General features: G+C 37.7%; 1 protein-coding gene across 20 annotated transcripts in view; it reads right to left on the reverse strand.

The window, feature by feature from the left end:
* Positions 1–3,201: 3,201 nt before the first annotated feature.
* Positions 3,202–20,060, reverse strand: part of MBNL3 (muscleblind like splicing regulator 3) — a 115,381-nt gene continuing 98,522 nt past the window's right edge. For 6 of the 20 annotated variants that reach the window (XM_072744388.1, XM_072744387.1, XM_072744389.1 and 3 more), the window contains 3 exons: positions 17,588–17,738; positions 13,238–13,332; positions 3,202–10,427 (listed from right to left, as the gene is read on the reverse strand). In XM_072744388.1, coding sequence (XP_072600489.1) covers positions 10,416–10,427; positions 13,238–13,332; positions 17,588–17,738 — 258 coding nt within the window. In that variant the 3' untranslated portion in view covers positions 3,202–10,415. Of the gene's footprint in view, positions 10,428–12,183; positions 12,258–13,237; positions 13,333–15,797; positions 15,834–17,587; positions 17,739–20,060 lie in introns of all 20 variants that reach the window. The other 14 variants (XM_072744384.1, XM_072744383.1, XM_072744397.1 and 11 more) reach the window with 4 other exon arrangements.

Below are 20,060 nucleotides of genomic sequence, written 5' to 3' on the forward strand. Positions count from 1 at the left end.
GAATAGAGGACAAAAGTAGCAGTTGTAGCAGTTGTGCCTGCATGTCTGCCACTTCTGGGCCACTTTTCCTGAATGGTCTGAGTGCCCCTCAGGCCCCACAGTCTCATCCCAATGACTCCTGAGGTCCCCTACCTTCTTTAGGATCTACAATATCTCTGACGGTGTTCAGCAGAAGGAAAATTGCTTATCACAGTGGTCTCTACCGTTGGCTGATGCTCGGTTTATGGTGAACACTCGCTGGAGATTCAGTGAGGTCTGAATGCCTCATTGATTACAGTGCCTACCTGTTACCCCAGATTGTGACCTTCAAACGTCGGGATTCACGTGAGTTCAGCTCTTCCTATGCTAACAACCCACGAATGGATTTAACATAGGACTTTGTAAATAGAAATTGAGAAGAACCAAAACACTTTGAATGAAGTATGCATATGTTTATTAAATAGTTGACAAAGGGACATCAACAACCACTTATTACATATATATATGTGTGTGTATATATATATATATAATTAACACAGATATGTTTCTCTCTTAACTGCCAATTTCCCCAAGAAAGAATTGTTCAACTGTTCAGTTCATGAAGGCTAAAGGCAAAGTCTCAGTCCCAATCCTATTCTTCCCCCACCCTCTTCTTATGACCTACATTGATTCTCAATGAGTTGACCATCACCTTCTGTAGTCATAGCATCCCCAGAAGCATGCTGACAGCAGAGACTCCTCAGATTCCTTCTGTGTTCTCTTAAGCCCTGCTGGTAATGAGCAGGCTGTCCACTTTAACCGGTGTTGTTGCCACTGCTTGTTGCTGTCCAACCACTGTCAGCCTGTGATTTTTCACCAATCTCTTTGTTCCTATACATACATACAAAGCACTGAATCATTTATGGGGAGAAACCTCCCTCATTGTCATTGGGAAAACATGATTTCTCTTGCATCTGTTCTGTTTTTGTCCCAGGCGCGCCCTGCCTGCCTCTGCACTGCACTCCATTTTCCATTTACAACACAAAAATGCTGGGCTACACTGACCAGAACTTCCTTCTTAGACTGATTTCTTCTTATTCTGATTTCCATTTTGGAATGCTCTGCTTTTGTTTCAGGCATCTGTTTGTAAGGACAGGAATTGGACCTTCTGTTCCTCTCATAAACCTCACCTTTCCACCCAGGTGGCTTCCTTTCTGTTATTGGAGCTCTTGGCTATTATTCCCCACATACCCACTGTCTTCCTGCCTAAGGGAAAGGTGTAAGTCCAGGCACTGAGAGGAAGATCTGGGCGGGCTCAGTTAAATTAAAATTTCTAGTGCAAGAAAGAGTAAAGAAAAAAAAATCTATGTGTACCCAACTGTTGAATATTAGCAAGTGCAGGCATTATTAGATTGCTCCAGGAACATGATCGTGCATCAGGCCTATCCTGTGTCATGCTCTTTACCACAGACATTGACCATGTGGGTGGATTCTAACATGTGGAGTTTCAGAATGTTTACTATCTACTCAATATTTTAGGTTCATTATTATATCATAACTTTCCTGACAATAACAAAAATACAGGAGATTTCCTTTTTGGCCTTCTTGAGGTGGTGAATGAATATACCACTCATCCGTAGGAATCTGATTGTTACCTAAATGCTGTTTGTTCCAGTAAAACATATATCCCTCATCTAGACACATGACCACTGGAGAGTCATGCCTTTTAATTTTTTATCAATTTATTTTTTAAGTAAGAGCTACACCCAACGTGGAACTCGAACTCATGACCCCGGATCAAGAGTTGCATAGCTCTATGACCAAGTCAGCTAGGCACCATGAGTTAGGCCTTTTTAAATACAAACACTCCCAGGGGGCAGCACATAAACACTGCCAGTCTCACACCATAGTGTGATCCTTCTCTTAGTTCTCAGCTCTGAGATGCTCTCCATAGCTTGAGGTGCCCCAACAGGGAAGTTATGAAGGAGAAAAGTTCAGATATGTCTGGGGGAAGCAGGCCTGCTAAGTTGCTACCATGGAGCTTGTAGAGAGCCAGAGGTCACCATGGGGGATGAGGAAAGGAGGCTCTTAGAAGGATAGTGAATAAAGAGGTTGAAAAATGCCAAAGTAAACAGTTTACATCCAGTTTTGCCTGTGGGTCAACTTCCCTCTGGCCAACAGAGACTCCATTTTGATGGTCGTTGGGAATGCCTGCCCTGAATTCTTGCTTATCATTCAGCAGTTTCAAAGAGGAAGACATAAACTCAATATTGAAGAGGCCCAAAGACCTTTTGCAAATGTCTATATACTGAACTGGTATTCGTGCTGGGATTACCAGACTCACAGAATCATATACAACACACCCAAAGGCTCTTAGTTGGCTCATTGAGAAATGCCAGGGTGGGAACCACACTCAAAGGGACAAAAGAGCTCTTAGCTCTGTATGATTCAGCTGACGCTGGACCTCCTCCTTGGTCCTTGGCACAGTTATGGACATGTGAAGGATACTCGAATCTGCCCTAGCCTCTTATCCAAAGCCTCTTCACCTCCATTTTCTATCAGCCTGGCTACCAAACAGTGGCCAATGTGGAGACGTTCACAACTAGTGTTTTTTAAGTATTTAGAAATCTGACAGAATAAAATATCACCTGGTTACATTTTGCTTTCTTAAGGAACAAAAATGACCTTTTCATTCCAGTGCCATTTGTTGGCGAAAAGCAATTTTAAGCGAGAGAAAACATTGTGATAGAAAAATTCATGCATCTCATTGTTATGAAACCATTGATGCTCATCTTGAAAAAAACAAAACACACAACACTGGTTTCATGTGTTCCACTGAAGATGCAAGATAGAAATGAATAACTGAAAAATACAAACTTCTAATAATGTATCTTAGGAAATACCTCAGAATTGCTGAAGCACAATAGAAGCCAATAAGCATTATCTCAAAATGTTGAGTTCCCTTTTACTAAAATACAAATGTGCCTTTCTTGTGTTAGTAACTTCAATATCAGAGGAATAATACATCTAATACAATGAATGTATTATCTATATAATTCATAATACTGCAGGTATAATTGGAAATGCATTTCTTCTATGTATGAAGTAGAACTTGGGACCAAATCACAAATTTAAATTTTATATTAGAATTACTAAATTCGAGGATTAATATACTAGAACAGGAATAGCTTTTAAGTAAACTCTTAATGTGTGAATATGGATTCATAAAAAAAGACAGAATCATGAAATTTACACATTTTATTAAAAGAACCAAAAACAAACACACAGAAGTAGCATACTAAAATGAGTTGCATAATGCACATTTCTAAACACAAACAAGCAGTACAGCACTATAACTTGGGGAGAAAAAAAAATCAAAGCATCTACCCTAATAATAGCAGTTGAGGGAATGAGCCATTGCATCTTGCAGGCAAAATATGATGGGAAGAGTTTTTACATCTGTGAAACATCGTGGTCATTATTAAATTTATAATTGTTGCACATGGCAAATAATTTTCTCATCCACAGGTAGTTTTAAACTGACATTCTTCTGTCCCAAATACATGCTTCATTTTCTACATTGTACTGGATTGTTATATAAACACACAAAGTTAGCCCTTAAAAAGGGAGTACATTTAGGAACATCTTTTCTTAAAATTTGAATGACTGTAATTTAGGGGTATGATAACAAACTGGTTCATTTGCTAATAATTAAAGAAGCAACAACAATAATACAAGGAAATTTATTTTGAAAAGGGCAACCCCAGAACCCAACGATATGATGGTCATATCATTCTCTCAACCGCTAGACACAAAAGAGCAACAGAATAATTTGGTTTCCATTATGAACAGATAGCATCTGTATACAGAAATAAAGCTTTGCATCCATGCAGTTCTATGTTAGATAAATCTTTCGGTTGTGTGTTTTGGGAAAAAAGAGCATGGCCTAAAGTTGGGTTACTTTTCGGTCTTGTTATAGAGGTACTTTTTTAAAGATTAAAGTAATATGATGTAGAAGGTGACTAGTAAGAATTTCTGCAATACCTTCAAATAGTTGTGATGTAGTTCACAGTGATACATTTCTTTCCTTTTCAGGATGCTATAATTGAGGATAGGTCCTGTCTAAAGATAAAATTTCTCTGGCATCCTCCTGCTTTGGAGTATGAATGGGTGATTATTTTCTAGGCAAGATCAAGTAGAGGAGCTGGAAAGTGTATGAATTAGTCAAACCAAGCCCTTTCCTGGGTTTAAAGAGGTCCCTTTTTGGCCTCAAGTCATTCATGTTTTGTTATGCTTCATTCTCTAATTTGACTCACTGAAACACTGAGGGTGGCTCAGTGGCTGTCAGCATGTACAACATGCCATCAGCTAATTGGTTATCTTCTGTGATGCTCCTAAGTTCATTCTTACTATTTTATAGGTGATTCTTCTTCACTTAAAATTTTATACTTCTCTTGTCCTTATGAAAATATATTCTTGTGGCTCATAGATTCACAGGGAAATACCAACACAAGGACATGGGGTAAGCTGGGCAAATACATTGGTGATGAGGTTGAAATCGGAGTCCCTAACTACAGAATGCATGAATGCTGACATTTTGTACTGGTGGAAATGCTGGTCAGATGGTCAGGCTGTTAGTTGTGTAGCTGACTCTGATCAAGGGCTGAAGGCGGGGCAGGCAGGGAAGAGAAATTTCCAATCAACTGGCCCTGAGCTATTGGACAACTGTAAGGCTTGGATTACTTTCTGGCTCTGGCTTATTTTTCCGTCTCTGTGAGACCATCAAAATGGATAGTGATACTAATACCAACTCCCCTGATCCCAAGATGGGTTCCTTCTCCAAGGCAAGGGCGACACGCCCCCAGGATGTGAAGGACTCAATTTACCAGTGGTGATCTATCCTTACACCTTTCTAACCTCATTGCCCAGAGGCAACAAAAAGTTAAATGGTGAATGGTAGATGATCAGGGAGCTAGAATCCACAGAGATGGTCTGATTGAAACATTCTTTTCCAGCTCCTACATATGTGAGATTTGGGCTGGTTCTCTCCTGTTGAGTTAAAACAGTGGGAGGCTGTAGTGGCAGAGTAAAGCACTTTCTAATCTGGTAGGGGCAAGTCAAAAACAGTTTCCATTCAATAGGTATAAGGTAAATAAAGCCATTTATAAAGTGCCAGAAGCACTTTTTTTCTTTTGTTGGAGGCAACAAAATGCCTCATGCTGGCCATACTTAACTGTAAAATTCAGTCTCTCAATGGTTGCCAATGGGTTTTGGTATCTGAATTTTAACGGGGAAGTAGTGGTGAATGTTAATTCTTTGATTGTCACTTAAGTGGATATTAATTGATGTAACTGATACATCTCAATTGGTCATTTTCTGTCAACTTACAGGGGATCTCACTGCTTGCAACCATTGAAAAAAACAAAACCTTTGCCAGAAACCTGCCTGGTGTGTGCATGTGTGTGTGTGTGTTTACAATGGAGATGAATCTAAAAGGCAACCTTTGCTACTGGTCTTGCTAAAAGATGAAGGACCTTTGCTCTTGGTGAGCTGAAGGTGACCTGTTACCTGTTACCAGTCTTCTCTTTTGGTGAACTGTAGCAAACCAGAAAGCCTCCCCAACAGCAAAGCGACACCATGCTTTAGTTAATTAAGTCTTCTAGCAAAACTCCCCTCCTTCTCAAGGCTTTAGGAATAACTCTATCTTCCTAACATTTCCGCTATTATCACAGATCTCTTATATTAAAAAAAAAGCTCCAAGCATAGCATTCATGGACTATGTACATAAGTGCAAAAAAGGTGTGTCTCACACTGTCGCACCCTAACTGAGACCATCAATGAACTGCAGCATATGTCTCTCAAACACTGTCAAGGGGTCATTCCACAGTATCTTTCTGCATGGTTTTACAAATGGAAATTAATCTTAAAATACACTTCTATCATTCTTTAATCCTCATTTGGATGTATTTGGTGGTATATGATTCCAGAAGAGACAATTTTTTTGTAGTGATAGCTATGCCTTGTGCATAGAGTAATTTGGAATAAAAAATGTTATGAAAAAAGGTCAGGTAATAGGTTATAAAGGCAACGATCATGTTTTGAAGTCTAAATACTGTGGAACAACCCTATCCACACAACAAATTCCATTAAGCTATAAAGCCTGACTCTAGAATCCATGTGTTGTAAACTTTTTGATCAAAAAGTCACATAAGGACACAATTCAGCTTTCACCTGGCGATTTGGGCTTAAAGAAAAATTCAGCCATATCTATTCTCTGAGTTTTGAGCTGTACCTTCTATATGGTCATACTGTCAAAAACCATGTATAGTTTACAAGTAAAATTAACAGCAAAAAAAAAAAAAGATAAACAAAAACAATGTGTCTAAAGGTAGCCATGTTGTAGTTTTGTTGCTAAAGCAACGACTAAATATAATTAGTTAAAAATTATTATTCATATATAAAGTTAAGTTTGTTCTTAAACTGTGAAGTGTAAAGAATAGTTACACGGACTATAATCTATATCTTGTTATACGCCGGTGTCAGTTTAGAACCTATCTAGGTGGGTTGAGTACATGTAGTAAAATCTTAAAACTTTTCTCTAACTCTCCTGCGAAGTTACTTAGTTATAAACTTTTCTCTAACTCTCCTGCATTAGTTACTTAGAAATATAAAAATGTAGTAAAATAAAAACCTTAAAAACTAAAGAGAAAAACAAAGGACATGGCACCAATTAGTGACTTGGTGCTCCAAACCTATATTCGTAATTATTATCTACAGTTTGATGATGCTATCAACTAAGTTTGCAAAAAAGTTGTGATACTCTTTTAGATACTATTCATTCTGGTGCCTTTGACAGGCACTGGTGAAATTAAAAATGAGGCCACTATCTTTCTACATCTATTCAACAGAACTGGGAAATTGTATTTCTCCTCTTCTATTTCAATGTGTGTAGAAATGGAGAAGGCAAAAAGAAAGAAGATTCTAGTTTCTAATCATTCTGTGCATTACACCCTACCCTACAGACTAAAATAAGTCGGAACTTTAGTGAACACAGCCTAACGGTGTAGGACAACACTTAACGGCAAGATCAAAGTGCTTTCGTATGTTCAAAAACGGATGGTGAAGGTTGATGGAGAAGGGAGAAGATGGCTTTTCACATGACAATGAACTACAAATTAGACTCTGGTCTAGACAAGTGAGATGAAATGCAGTAACTGGTTACAGAATCATGCTCCGATTGCAAAAGTAAATACTGTATTCAAATAGCAATTTTATGAATCCATTTGGTTTTAATTTCATCTTAATCCCTCTTTTAAAATATACTTCTGTTCACATAGTACCTTTTTAACAAAAAAATTTTTGATACTACTAAAACCCTCTTAACAGATACTTTTAGATTATTTTCTCTGTATACCTGACCTGTTTTATCCAAGTTTCAGGACTCTTGCCTATTTTTGCAAAAGACTGATAGAAATGGACAAAAACAATAATTTTGGATAAATAAGAATAGAAGTCCTTGTAAAATACAAAGCTTATAAAATGTTAACTAAGAATCACAAGTGGTTAGAATTTTATATATACAATTCATCCAGTAAATTGTTGTTTAGAGTCACTGATTAGTTTGTGACTTGGCTTTTTAACTGGAAATTTATAGTCTAATGACTCTCCTTTCTTCTTTTCTTCTTGAATAAAGAGAATTTGAGTAAGTCATTCATTGCACAACTCGTTTAAAGAGTGCTATCTTAAAATTGCATTTTTGTTGACGTTCTTTTGCATCCGATCAAAACGTTAGTGCTTTGAATTTTCTTTCTTTAAATTCACTTAACAAAGTAACTGTTAAAATGCCGGCAATATCAAATATTGTGGCACTGAAACTACAACTACCCTGAATATCCTTCACTAAACCTCTTACTAAAAAATAAGTCATTACTGCTGTCTTCCAGTGCTCAGAGCATCACAAAAACCACCGTACTACTCTGGGCTTATTGTCTATGTAACATCTTCATTAGAAGGTTAAAAGGTTAAACGAGACAGTACGTTGTATGAAAACATCTAGCTATGCAAAAGAGTTCATTTTGCACTGAAGACATCTCTATCACCTTAAAGGAAGACACCAAACTAGCTCAGGTGCATCCTTCCTGGATTTGTGTGATTAGCTCTGCCCTTCTGGAGAGGCATTGGCACAGGTTAGACAAAACTCAGTTCTATACACAAGTCATTTCACAAAGGCATATTCTACTTTCTTCTCTAACAACATTAAGATTTTGGGAAACAGAAATTAAGTGGTTCAAGGAATCAACAGGTAAAAGTCAGGACACTTCTTGTTCTCTCACTCCAGGCAATACTGTTAACAGATGACAATGTCTTGATGCAAGCCAAGACCATTTAGAAATTACTGATGATCATGATATAGGATTGATCATTAAGAACAACAGGATACCAACTACCAAACAGCTAATTTTTTGCTAAGCGAAGTGGATCTGCTTTGGAATGGAGTCTCAAATGTTCTGAAACACAGACAATGCGAAACAGAGGAAGTAATGAAAGTTGGGAGATTTTTCTGGGTCTGACTGCCACCGATTACAGAATGGATTAGGTAGCTGTGGGCAGGTCACATGTCCCGGGCCTCAGTTTCATCAATTGTCAAAAGGTTGTGCCAACTCCACTGTTCTGTGATTAAACACTGCTAGCCAGCTTAAGGTATCCTAAATCTGATTTTCTCTTTGCTTGTTATTTTCGTGAAGGGAAACAAACCTGCTATACATATTAAATTTGATGATTGTATGCTTTCTAGCAGGAGAATATATATTTAGTAGAAAATATTAAATCTAAGTTGATGTGAAATATATGGTTCAGCACTAACAATAGTAACTTTAATGAAAACCTCTCTATTATCATTTTCAAATACATATAAAACAAATCTCAATGAAGAAACAAAAAATGGTTTGGTTATGATATGACTCTGTTGTTAATAAAGTCTGGGAAGGGCAACACTTGACACAGGTGCTCGCTCCTTCACGAAGTGTTCAACGGAACTGGAAATTTGGTTGAACTGAAGCTAAAGACAACTGTGGACAGCCTTCCTAGAAGTTTTAAGTAAATCAAAGAATACTTCTACATGCCTTCCTACCCCCTTTCCCCACTCCCACCATTTCTCCAAACCTATATACTTCTGCTCCAACTGTGATCAGTGGAGAAGACTGTCCATTTGGGGAGGAAAGGCCTCACTTGGAACCAATTCTCTTTCACCCTGACTTTTGCAAGATTACGTCTTATTATTCAAAGAGTAGTCTAAAGAGCACTAGCCATTTTCATTCACAGAATGGCACTTGTGAAAAAGGTTGCATTGCAATGGTTTTCACACATTTTCCTCCAAAACATGAAAACTACCTTCATGCCTCCACCTCCCTGTTTAATTTAGAACCTACAATTAGCATACCTTTAAGCCTCCAAGTACCAATTTTCAGCTAAAGTTGACAAGTGGCTCAGCTTTAGACACTCAACCTAGGAGATAGGATCCTTGAACCACAGAAAAATGTAATGGGCGTTTTACATAAATGCTGAGAAATTCATTTAAGGGTAAATTGCAATTTTGCAAGCTTTTTAAGGAGTGAGACTAGAGGTTCATATTTTAAGAAGTTCTCTGGGTTTTTTTTTTTTTGGTGGGTAATTATTTCTCTCTCCCCCAAAAAACCTAGGCACGTGATTGTATTATGCAAGGTCAGATCTGCAGGTATTACATATTTATGAACAGGTTTTGTGCACACTCAAAAGTGAGGTCTTTTGAATGTCTGCCATAAGAAACCTACAGAAATTTTCTAAAGAGAGAGAAAGCATATTAACATTAATCTGTCATGTTTTTCAAACACAGATATTTCTGTTTCCCATTAATAATATTTTACTTGAAATCTAACACCACACATCTAGAGGAAAACACTATAGTATGTAAAAATCTAACACACCACACCACACCACACCACAATAGATACAATAGTGGGGAAAATGGTACTGGATACATTTGTTACATTCTAAATCAACCCAACAGACTATTGTGTAAACAAAACAGTAAGGTAACACTTCAAAACAGACAAACATTTACCCACCAAGAATGCACAGTAAGCCAACAGTGCACTGTGGAGATTCACTCAGCATAACGGTTATTGGAAAATCACAAAGAATAATGCAACAAACTACAAAACTTTATGGTCGTGTTCTACCTACTAATTCAAATAAGATAAGTGGTAGTTATTAATTTTCTATTCATGTTTTAACACCTCTGTTGACTGGTTAACGCTTCATTGTTTTTCTTTGAATGTGTTGATATGTGCACTTTGTTTAATATATTGACCGCACCATACTTATTGTTGCGTTGGTAGAAGAGGACCTATGAGAATATATATAGAAAGGCCATATGGAGGTTCTCACAGAGAGATCTTGATACTCCATAACTCTGTTGTTCAGAATTTCAACTGAAATGGAAAAAAAAAAAAAAGAGAGAAAGAATGAGAAATATTAAGGGGTCATGGAAGTAGGAGTTGGGATATTGGCTTCTTGTGCCACTTCTGTATGCGAACTGCCAATATACTCCCCACTCTGAGTTTCATATTCTACATTTGTGAAAATGGGGCTGTTGGAAAGGGTCACAAAGAGTTATATAGCATGACAGTTTATGGTTCTTACTGCTAGTGCACAGAATCGCCCTAAGTTAACGAAGACATGCTCAGTAGCTTAAGGCATCATCCACACAATGCCTCAATGTATTGATAAGCCTCCACCCATCTACCCACTTCCTTCAACTTCCTTCAAACATATGTTGAGAACACACATTTGATACCAACCATTGTGAAATATGCAAATGTTACACACTTTAAACTTTTTAATCTGGACATTTCGGACCATGTAGGAATAGCCAAGGTGTGAAATCTAGGTATACAGTATTTTACAAAATTATGTTGCTGAACTTTGGAGAAATTTTCAACATCTGTTACATGTGGAAGTGATTATGGTGTGCCAAATATGTCTAAATTTTCTAGTGGAATATAGGAAAAAGGAATCCCCTCAAATATGTTCTGTTGGAAAGTTTATCATTGTACAGGAATTTTGTTTACCTTAATGTAAAGTAGCCCATGAGAATCAGGCAAGTATTTGCAAAACCCATATTCTCATGTTTGATGCTATCCAAGTTGCTGCTATCCCAAATGATACTCCTGGATACAATTACAATTTATAGCTACTTCAGTTATTCTGTGTACTCAAAGGGGTCTCTTTAAAACATTCCTTATGATTGAAAAGGCTTGTTTGTCTAATATGCAGTCAGCTATAGGCTCTGTCCAGGACAGAGTTTGCATGCTGGGCGAGGTTCTGGGGAACCAGTCTGTCAAGTGAACAGAACCATCACCTCCATCAATTAAATGAAACACTCCAGTTGTGAGAACTTCAAACTTTCATTGATGAATAGATGCAATTCAGAATTCATACACTTGTTTAATAAGTCCCTATTGGTAATTAATTAAGATACCTAGGAGTCTGAAGTGGCTTGAAAAGTCACATTTTCCAAATGAAGTACTGCTCAAATTAAGTGTGTGCTCTGTCTGGCTCTGGACTAGGCAAACAGGAGATTAAAGGTTCAAAGGGGAATCCAACAACAGTTGTTGGTTTTTTTTTAAGCCACGATTTGAAGGAAAATGATTACATTACTAAATTATGTCACTCAAAAATTCAAAACAGCTGGAGCATTTCTGATAGACTTACATGGTAAACAACACAAAATGGCAGAGTGTAAAAAGCACGATCTTTTACAACATCATGGGTGTAGCATATTCCTGAGTGACTTTAAGATATTCATCATAGACCAACAAAATTACTTTGCTTTACTTCAACAAGGACAAAAAAAAAAAAACAAAGCTAGAAAAGTGTTAAAGAATTAATATTCAAAAGTGATCTGTGTCGTGGGCTGACAAATCAACCTCCTTTAATAACAGGAAAACATTTCCGAATTTGTAAACTCTTGGGAAAATATAGTACCAGCTGTTATTTTTCATAGAAAAAGTTGCATATTTGCTTCCCACATCTCAATTTGGAAAATTTAAAATGCTTAACTCAAGCTCTAAGTTATAAGCACGCCTATTAATGAAAATATTTACCAAAGCTTTTAGCAAATGTAATTGTGTAAATAAAAGATATAACCTATAAATATTATTCATATGAATACTTAAAGAAACTTACTGTTCTACTGGTAACTTCTACATCTGTGAAACAAACATGCTGCTATTCAGTTCATCTATTGATAATGGGGTTATCTATAGTAGTAAAAAAGATTTTAGATTAAAATAGTTTCTTGAGAGAATCCCATTTATTTTGTTCACTGTTTGGACATGGTAATTAAAAATCATAATCAATTTCACAGAAAAATTTAGACTTATTAACCATATCCACTAATAGTTAATTTTGCAAAGCACAGATTAGAATGTGGCTTATTCCCCCAGTGGATTAATGCTCTACGTGCTGTGTGGTTATCATGGTAATTGAAGCAGCTGTGGAATGTATAGTCTTGAAGCATGGTTACCACCTTAATAAGGCAAAACAGCTCTCACATTACATGATGATTATTTTATGTATCTCATTACAATTTTGAGACTCTCTCCCAATTTAAAATTTGTCTTTGGACTCTGCCTGTAAATACCTTAAAGCAAATGAAAATCACAATAACACAGGCACATCTAATGTCAGTGTGAGATCTCTGATGTCACCGATGAGTGTCACCGAGTGTCAGAGTGACAGTGTGACATCTTTGATGTCATCACAGGGTAATGATAAAGGTATCTGTGTGCTGGAAAGAAGTGTGTTATCTGGCTTTCTTTCCAGCAGATCTGAAGGTAAAAGGTGATGATTGTACCAAGTGCAAGTTAAAATGGAATAACCAAAAAAAAGGGGTAGTAAAATAAAATAAATTCTTCTCTTGATCAATGAGGAAGCATTTAAGGAGTACTTAGTATATGTGTTTGAGGATTGGTTTGACAGTGACAATTGTGAATATGACATATGAAGAGCGACCTCTGGTAACTGATTAAAAATGAGAAAACTGCCGATTCACCTCAGGATGGGTGGCAGATATACCCCTTAGAGTATAAACAAGACCAGAAATTCTAAATGTAACGACTGCTTAGGAAACAAACAGGAATAGGGATCAATGTCTCTTGCCAATCCCAAAAGCATATACTGTGCCTTACCAACACACGGTAGTTATTTAGGTCTGAACAGGTAAAATAAATGGCCAAACCTGATTGCCTGTAGCTGTTGCAGCGAAGGGAACGCTGGTAGCAGGTGGTGTTGCTGCAGACACAGTGGTAGGAGTTGCGCCGTGCATCATGGGCACTTTCAGTAGGAAACCATGGGAGCAACACATGGGAGGGTGGAGAATTTACACAACCATGACATAAACGATGGGATGGGGCGTGGTAGGTATCACAGCAACAAGCCATGTGACATCATCGTGATGGACACACCAGGGTGCAACATGCAATCACAGTCAGTGCAAAGCAACACAGCGTGGAAGGGGGAAAAATTTAAAAAGAGAAAGGGGAAAGCCAATTATAGTTACCATTAAGGAAAATGGAATCATTCTCAACAGTTAGTTGTTTATCAGAATCCCATTATATAGTTGACTTAAAAGGCCAAATTTTCGGAAGGGGTTATGATGAGCACATATGACAAAATCTGATTTTACCAAGGCTGGCTATAGGAACACCTTGCTGAGCAGACAAGTGACTGGGTTGCACATTTGAAATGTAGGTAGGGAAGTGTGAATTGGTGTTTGGCTTCAGTAACCTAAGAGACTTGAGCATGGTCACTATATTGTCAGGTACCAAGAGACAGCTACAGGTATACTTACCTGATCTACATGCAAAAAAAAAAAAAAAAAATTGGCAGTTTGATTGGTGGGTATATGATGGGGAAGCAGATATGAAGAATACAGTGGAGTATGTATGGAGGTTTTTAAGTATGTCTCTGGCAAATCTCTTGGAAATCTAGGCTATTCATCAAACACACACATGGCAGCACTTCCTACTAAATATCTGACAAAATTTTGTCTTCATTGCAATTAATAAAGTGATGGCAGTATGACTAGCAGCTATAATGCCTGTTTCAGGATGTTTTCTTTTGCCCTTTCTAGTTTCTACCTCATTTTAAAAGCTTTTTGGATGCTTTTCTCATTTCTAGCTCATTTTGGAAAGCAAATTAAGGAATTAATGTGTGAATGGTACTGTGTGAATGGTGAGCATGCATATGTAATAATTTATGTCTACATCCACTGAATTCAGATTTTCTGAAAGTCTACAGAGAAAGCAAATGGCATGGAGAGAGAAAAATCAATATACACAATGTCACAGAAATCACAAATGTGCCCCAAATGGTGATTAACAGAAATCCCATAGTGATCTCTTATGTGTCCAGTTACACATTACTTATAGACATCCATTATCGGATCACATGCCGATTCTAAAAACACTCTTGTTTTCCCTCTAGGACCACAGCAACTATGCAGGAAGCAGTGCCACGGAAGCGTGCAGTTTGCATTCCTACACAGAGCTGTTAGGTGAAAAGACAGGGGAGGAGAGTCACAAAATGCGAAGACAGAGATACATTTCACCAACTTGCAGAAGTCTGTTCTAATCATATGCATATGATGCTCCTGTTAGGATCAGGTGGAAATGTTTTTATTTCCTACAGGGGACAGCCAATCCCTCAATAGCAGAGGCCTCGCCTCATAGCCAGGGTTCACCCCCTGCCTCTGTCTTTGACTGCTACTACTATGTGGTTGTTATTCTGACCTTCTGTTTTATCTCAATAAACCTGTTTGGCCCTTTTGGGATCTGCATCTACTCTGGTCAACCAACAGGATGGAGGCCAAGCTGTGGTCAACTTCCAAAAATGATGAAAAGCACTGGACTGATAGGACACGGGTAGGGGTGGGTATGGTGGGGTAACTCTTCCCTCTATCAAACAGAGCTACTTTCCTCTGGTCTGTGCCCATGGACTGTAGGAGCCAAGAACTCCTACAATGAAAACAAGACTCTTTCTTGTCTTCTTCAGTATTAGTAACAGAAAAATGGTCTTGAGATGGCTACCAGATTGTATTGGTGACTAATTGAAGGATCTGTGCGTAAGTGATCATGAATAATCACATACTTCCAAAGAGTCATTTTGAAATCATTCTGTTGTGCCTGGGTTCCACGCACATGACACTGCATCCTAGAATGCCACAGAATTCATCACATTAACACTACAGAATGCCCTAGCTTTGCATAACTCCTCCTTTGTCAACATGTGAGTACTGAATGATTTAGATCTTCTAGATAACTTTGGAGGGGGGAATTCTTGGTGATACTTTAAAATACATAGAGTGCAGAATTCTCTTATTTTCTTCTTATTTGGGACGAAGTACCCTAACCTGCTCACACTTCACAATGCAACTGGTTTTCTATATCATCTGTATGTATAAATTATTCCAATCATGACATATTTGCATTATAATGGTAGGAAGAGGGGAAGGTCTGGTAGCCATAGTGGTGAAACCGGAGGGAAAAAAAAGCTTCTTGAAACTTTTGTCATAAATATGCTCAGCCTTCCATTTGGCAATGGTAGACCCCAATAACATTTTCCAAGCTTCTTTACCTGCTGTTTTCTCTCCTCATCATGCCCCGACTCTTTCCAAATGCCCCCTCCTCCCAAGCTGATGGCCCAGGAGCCACATCACCCAGTCACTCTCTTTCACAGTCATAACAGAGAAATACTTTTTTCAGATTAGAAAAAGGTGAGAATGTTCATACAAAACCTACCAACACTTGAAGCGGGTGCCATGCACAGTATTGGCCCTGTACACCATGCAGAAAAGCGTGAAAAGTAAAGGAGAGAGATTTCATTATTCAATCTTTACGGAGAGAAATAATTTTTAACTAGAAAGATATTCTTTGCAATATTAATTAACGAGCACATGCAAATCCAGTAAACTCCATGCTTACAATTACAGCTTAGTTTCAAGCTCCCCAACCCAGGTAATCAAAGTAATTCTTGGACTCTTAGGTATAAAAATGACCATAATTTTTCTTTAAAGGAATTACCTCACTTAAATTGCAATTTTATTTTGGTCACATTAACACAGCCTCCTCCACATCATGACCATGAACTTTGCTAGGCACAAAGGGCAAATAGGCTTTCCATCAAGAGGGGGTGCTAAGCCTGACAGGTTTTAACTTTGCTATTAATTAAGGGGAAAGGGATGCTTCTGACATTTGGCTTCTAAATCTAGACTTTAAATTAGCCATCTCCAGCAAAAGAAGTCTAAAGATTTAAAAATTGTGTTTTTTAAATAAAGAACTACTGTGGTTAGTTAACTAAAGACTGGCTTTTTATGGCTTTCTAAATTAATTAGCTAATCAATTTATCCATTAACCACTGGGTGTTTTCAAGTATAGGTATACAATACCATGTGTTCACTATGTTTACGTAATTAATAAGGCTTTCTAAACTAATTTGAAAGCATGTCAGTTTCATTTAATAATGGCTTCCAAACTGGGGCATTTATGATTCTGGTAAAAAAAAAAATCTATTGTACGCTCAGTGGTTAGTATTTTCAATTTATTCCTAAGAGACTCTATGCTCATTCTTAAAGTATTGAACCACAGGAAGAAAAGTATTTCCCCTCATATATGATATTTATTTGAGCAGAATTTTCTATTCAATTTGGTACAAAACTGTTATGCTATTACATACATTTGAATGTTGAAGGTAACAAAATATCCTGATAGTATCAGGAAAATATGATAAACTGCTGTATTTTAAATATTAACTGGTATTTAAGAGTTAAAGGCTAAAAGTATGTGATATATATATGTGTGTGTGTGATATGTACGTATATATACATACATACATATATATATATCACATAAACTATACTGTCTTATAACCACTATAAGTTCAAGGGTAGTTTTATTATAACTGTCTTTGGCATATTGAAGATATATAAATTACATGTTTTTACAATGCTGAAGCTAGGAAATATTTTTTTTGAGGGGTAACCAGTGTCTTTTATTTATTTATTTATTTATTTATTTATTTATTTATTTAAAGATTTTACTTATTTATTCATGAGAGACACAGAGAAAGAGAGAGGCAGAGACACAGGCAGAGGGAGAAGCAGGCTCCATGCAGGGAGCCTGACATGGGACTTGATCTCCGGTCTCCAGGATCATGCCCTGGACCGAAGGCGGCACCAAACTGCTGAGCCACCCGGGCTGCCCTAACCAGTGTCTTTTAAGGGGATACCTAAGAGTCAAGGAATTAGTTTGAGACTGAACCAAGTGAAACATTCATCAGAAGCAAAAGCTGAGAAATGCTTTTAAGAAAAATGTTGGCAGATTTTCCTAGTTTGATTTCAAATCATTACTTTTGAGGAATCATAGAAAAATTTGGTTCTATAGATGAGCAGATCAAGTACAACTGCCTTGTTGTATTTCCAACCCAAACACCTGTTGACAGTTCTCCCACAAAAACTCTTGGGCAGTTCGTGTGCCCTATGTATACATGCACAACATGGCTAAACTGACAGTGCCCAGAGCCCTGTTCTCACCTGTAGGGATAAATGCCGGCTGTGGGAGCTGCAGGTTAGCCAGAGCCTGCTGGCAGTGGAAAACATTGGGGTTAAAGACCGGGGTGGCACCATTGGTCTTTTCAAGTGCTGATCTCTTTGGTATCAGTTGAAGCGTACCAGGCTGCAGGGCCTGTGAGGGAGGGATGGATTAATAAATAGTACCAGAGAAAGGAAAAACAGGTACTCAAAGCAAGCAAGCAGCAGTTAGATAACGTGTGGCCCTGGAAACCTCTGCAAGGGTATCCTATCCACTAAGCAATTTGCTAGATGAGTACTCAGTCCAAAACGGGAAATAAACACACAAGGGAAAAAACCTGATTTTTCAACTACATTCATTTAGGCAAATAAAAAAGTACCTCATCATTTGAGCCAAGATGTGACCTGAAGCTTAACAGCAAATAATCACTTAAAATTCACATCTCAGGGATGTTCACCCATGAATCTATTACAATGAGATGAGCAGAAGCAACAGATACATCAGGAAAGAGATTTTTGCTAGTTAAAATTCCAACATGGATCTAGGAGGTCAATGGTATATAGGTGATAAAACAGATGTCGGGGGGTCAGAGTCTGATACTGTGGCCCCATAAAACAAAATCCAATTTATAGAAGGACTAAGTCCAAATCCTAGAACTATGCTTCTCCCAACTACCATGTAAGGGAAAAGCAAATACATTATTTTCTTCCCCACTACCTGCCTCACCCAGATAACATAGCAAAATATGTGCAATTCTCATTTGTAGATGCTTGCTATGCATTTCAGGATGTACCACTGGCTTCATTAAGTCCTTGTCAAGTTTAATTCTAAAATGCATTAGAATCTAAAATCCTTCTTTCATGTCTACACTTCTTTCAAAATCCCACTGTGCTTATTATATCCAGTCAAATTTGCTCCTGGGTCAGATTCACTGAAGAAGTTTGACATGACTTGTATTTTTCTGTCAGCAAATTACACGTGATTTAAAAAACATGCCCCAGTGACAAGAATTAGGTACGCTCCAAATTCTTAAGGAGACAGGAACACTTCTGTTGAGTGACTAGCATTCCATATGCCAAAAAGGGGGCAAGCCATGACCTCCTTTTGCCTATGGATAACAAAGTCTAAACCTATCTCTATATTCCTTTGGGAACTAAATATTTACCCTTCACCTCTTTTGCTTTTATTTTATTTTTTCTCTTTTGCTTTTAAATGCAGAGATGAAGTCAACCTGAGCTAGGCACATGAACATGAAGAAGGCAGAAAAAAAAGAATCTTTTACTAAGCATTTCAACTCTTGAATCTTTAAAAATATACAAAGCTTACATTTCTTCAGGGAGCCTTCTTTATTTGATCTTACCTCAAACCAATTCTGGTAGGCCGATCTTGCCTTCCCCCTAAGATTCTGCTCTAATCAGTTACTCAGAAAGGAATTTTATATGATATTCACAGATACTCAATGAAGGTAATAGTTACTCTATATGGAAATTTGGGGCTGACTTAAATGTAGCCTACCAAACACAGCTGAATCATGAAAACAGACACATACATACGAAGGCCCCATGCCCGAGCATGGAAGAGGTGCACAATGGCATAAGCAAACCATTCCATATACACCCCATACATATGAGAACCTTTCCTTTTAGAGGGCCTACTGTTTTCCTCTTCTTTATTATAGGCTTACACTGCTTCTAAACAATATGTCACCAACAGCAATAAAATCAAAGAATTGGAGATCTAAAATCTGCACCGAACATTTTGGATACCTTGTTATTTTCATGGCTTAAAATCCCTTCATTCAAAATAATTTAAGACAAAAACCACTTGGTGAAGTCTTTTTAGAACTCATCAACAGGGATGCCTGGGTGTCTCAGTGGTTGAGTGTCTGCCTTCGGCTCGGGTCATGATCCAGGGGTCCTGGGATCGAGTCCTGCATTGGGCTCCCCACGGGGAACCTCCTTCTCCCTCTGCCTATGTCTCTGGCTCTCTCTCTTTGTCTCTCATGAATAAATAAATAAAATCTTAAAAAAAACCAAAAGCACTCAAAAATAGTTTCCTGTTTATTTATTTTTTTTAAAAAAGATTTTATTTATTTATTTATTTATTTATTTATTTATTTATTTATGAGAGACTCAGAGAGAGACAGAGAGAGAGGCAGAGGGAGAAGCAGGCTCCATGAAGGGAGCCCGATATGGGACTCAATCCCAGGACTCCAGGTTCATACCCTGGGCCGAAGGCAGGCGCTAAACCACTGAGCAACCCAGGAATCCCCTAGTTTCCTGTTTAAATGACATCGTTTACCCTCTCTCTAAAGATGGGGGGAAAAGCACAATTAAAAGCCTTAGTAAAACTTTGAAACAATTATCTTTAGAACATTTTAGAGAATGAAGTAGAATAAATAGGTGCTCTCTTTTCCAGCTTATAACCCTGGCTATTTATCTTAAGATTCATTCATGACTATCTAAGATTATGGTT

This window comes from Vulpes vulpes, chromosome X, assembly GCF_048418805.1.
Source record: "Vulpes vulpes isolate BD-2025 chromosome X, VulVul3, whole genome shotgun sequence".
Lineage (NCBI taxonomy): Eukaryota > Metazoa > Chordata > Mammalia > Carnivora > Canidae > Vulpes > Vulpes vulpes.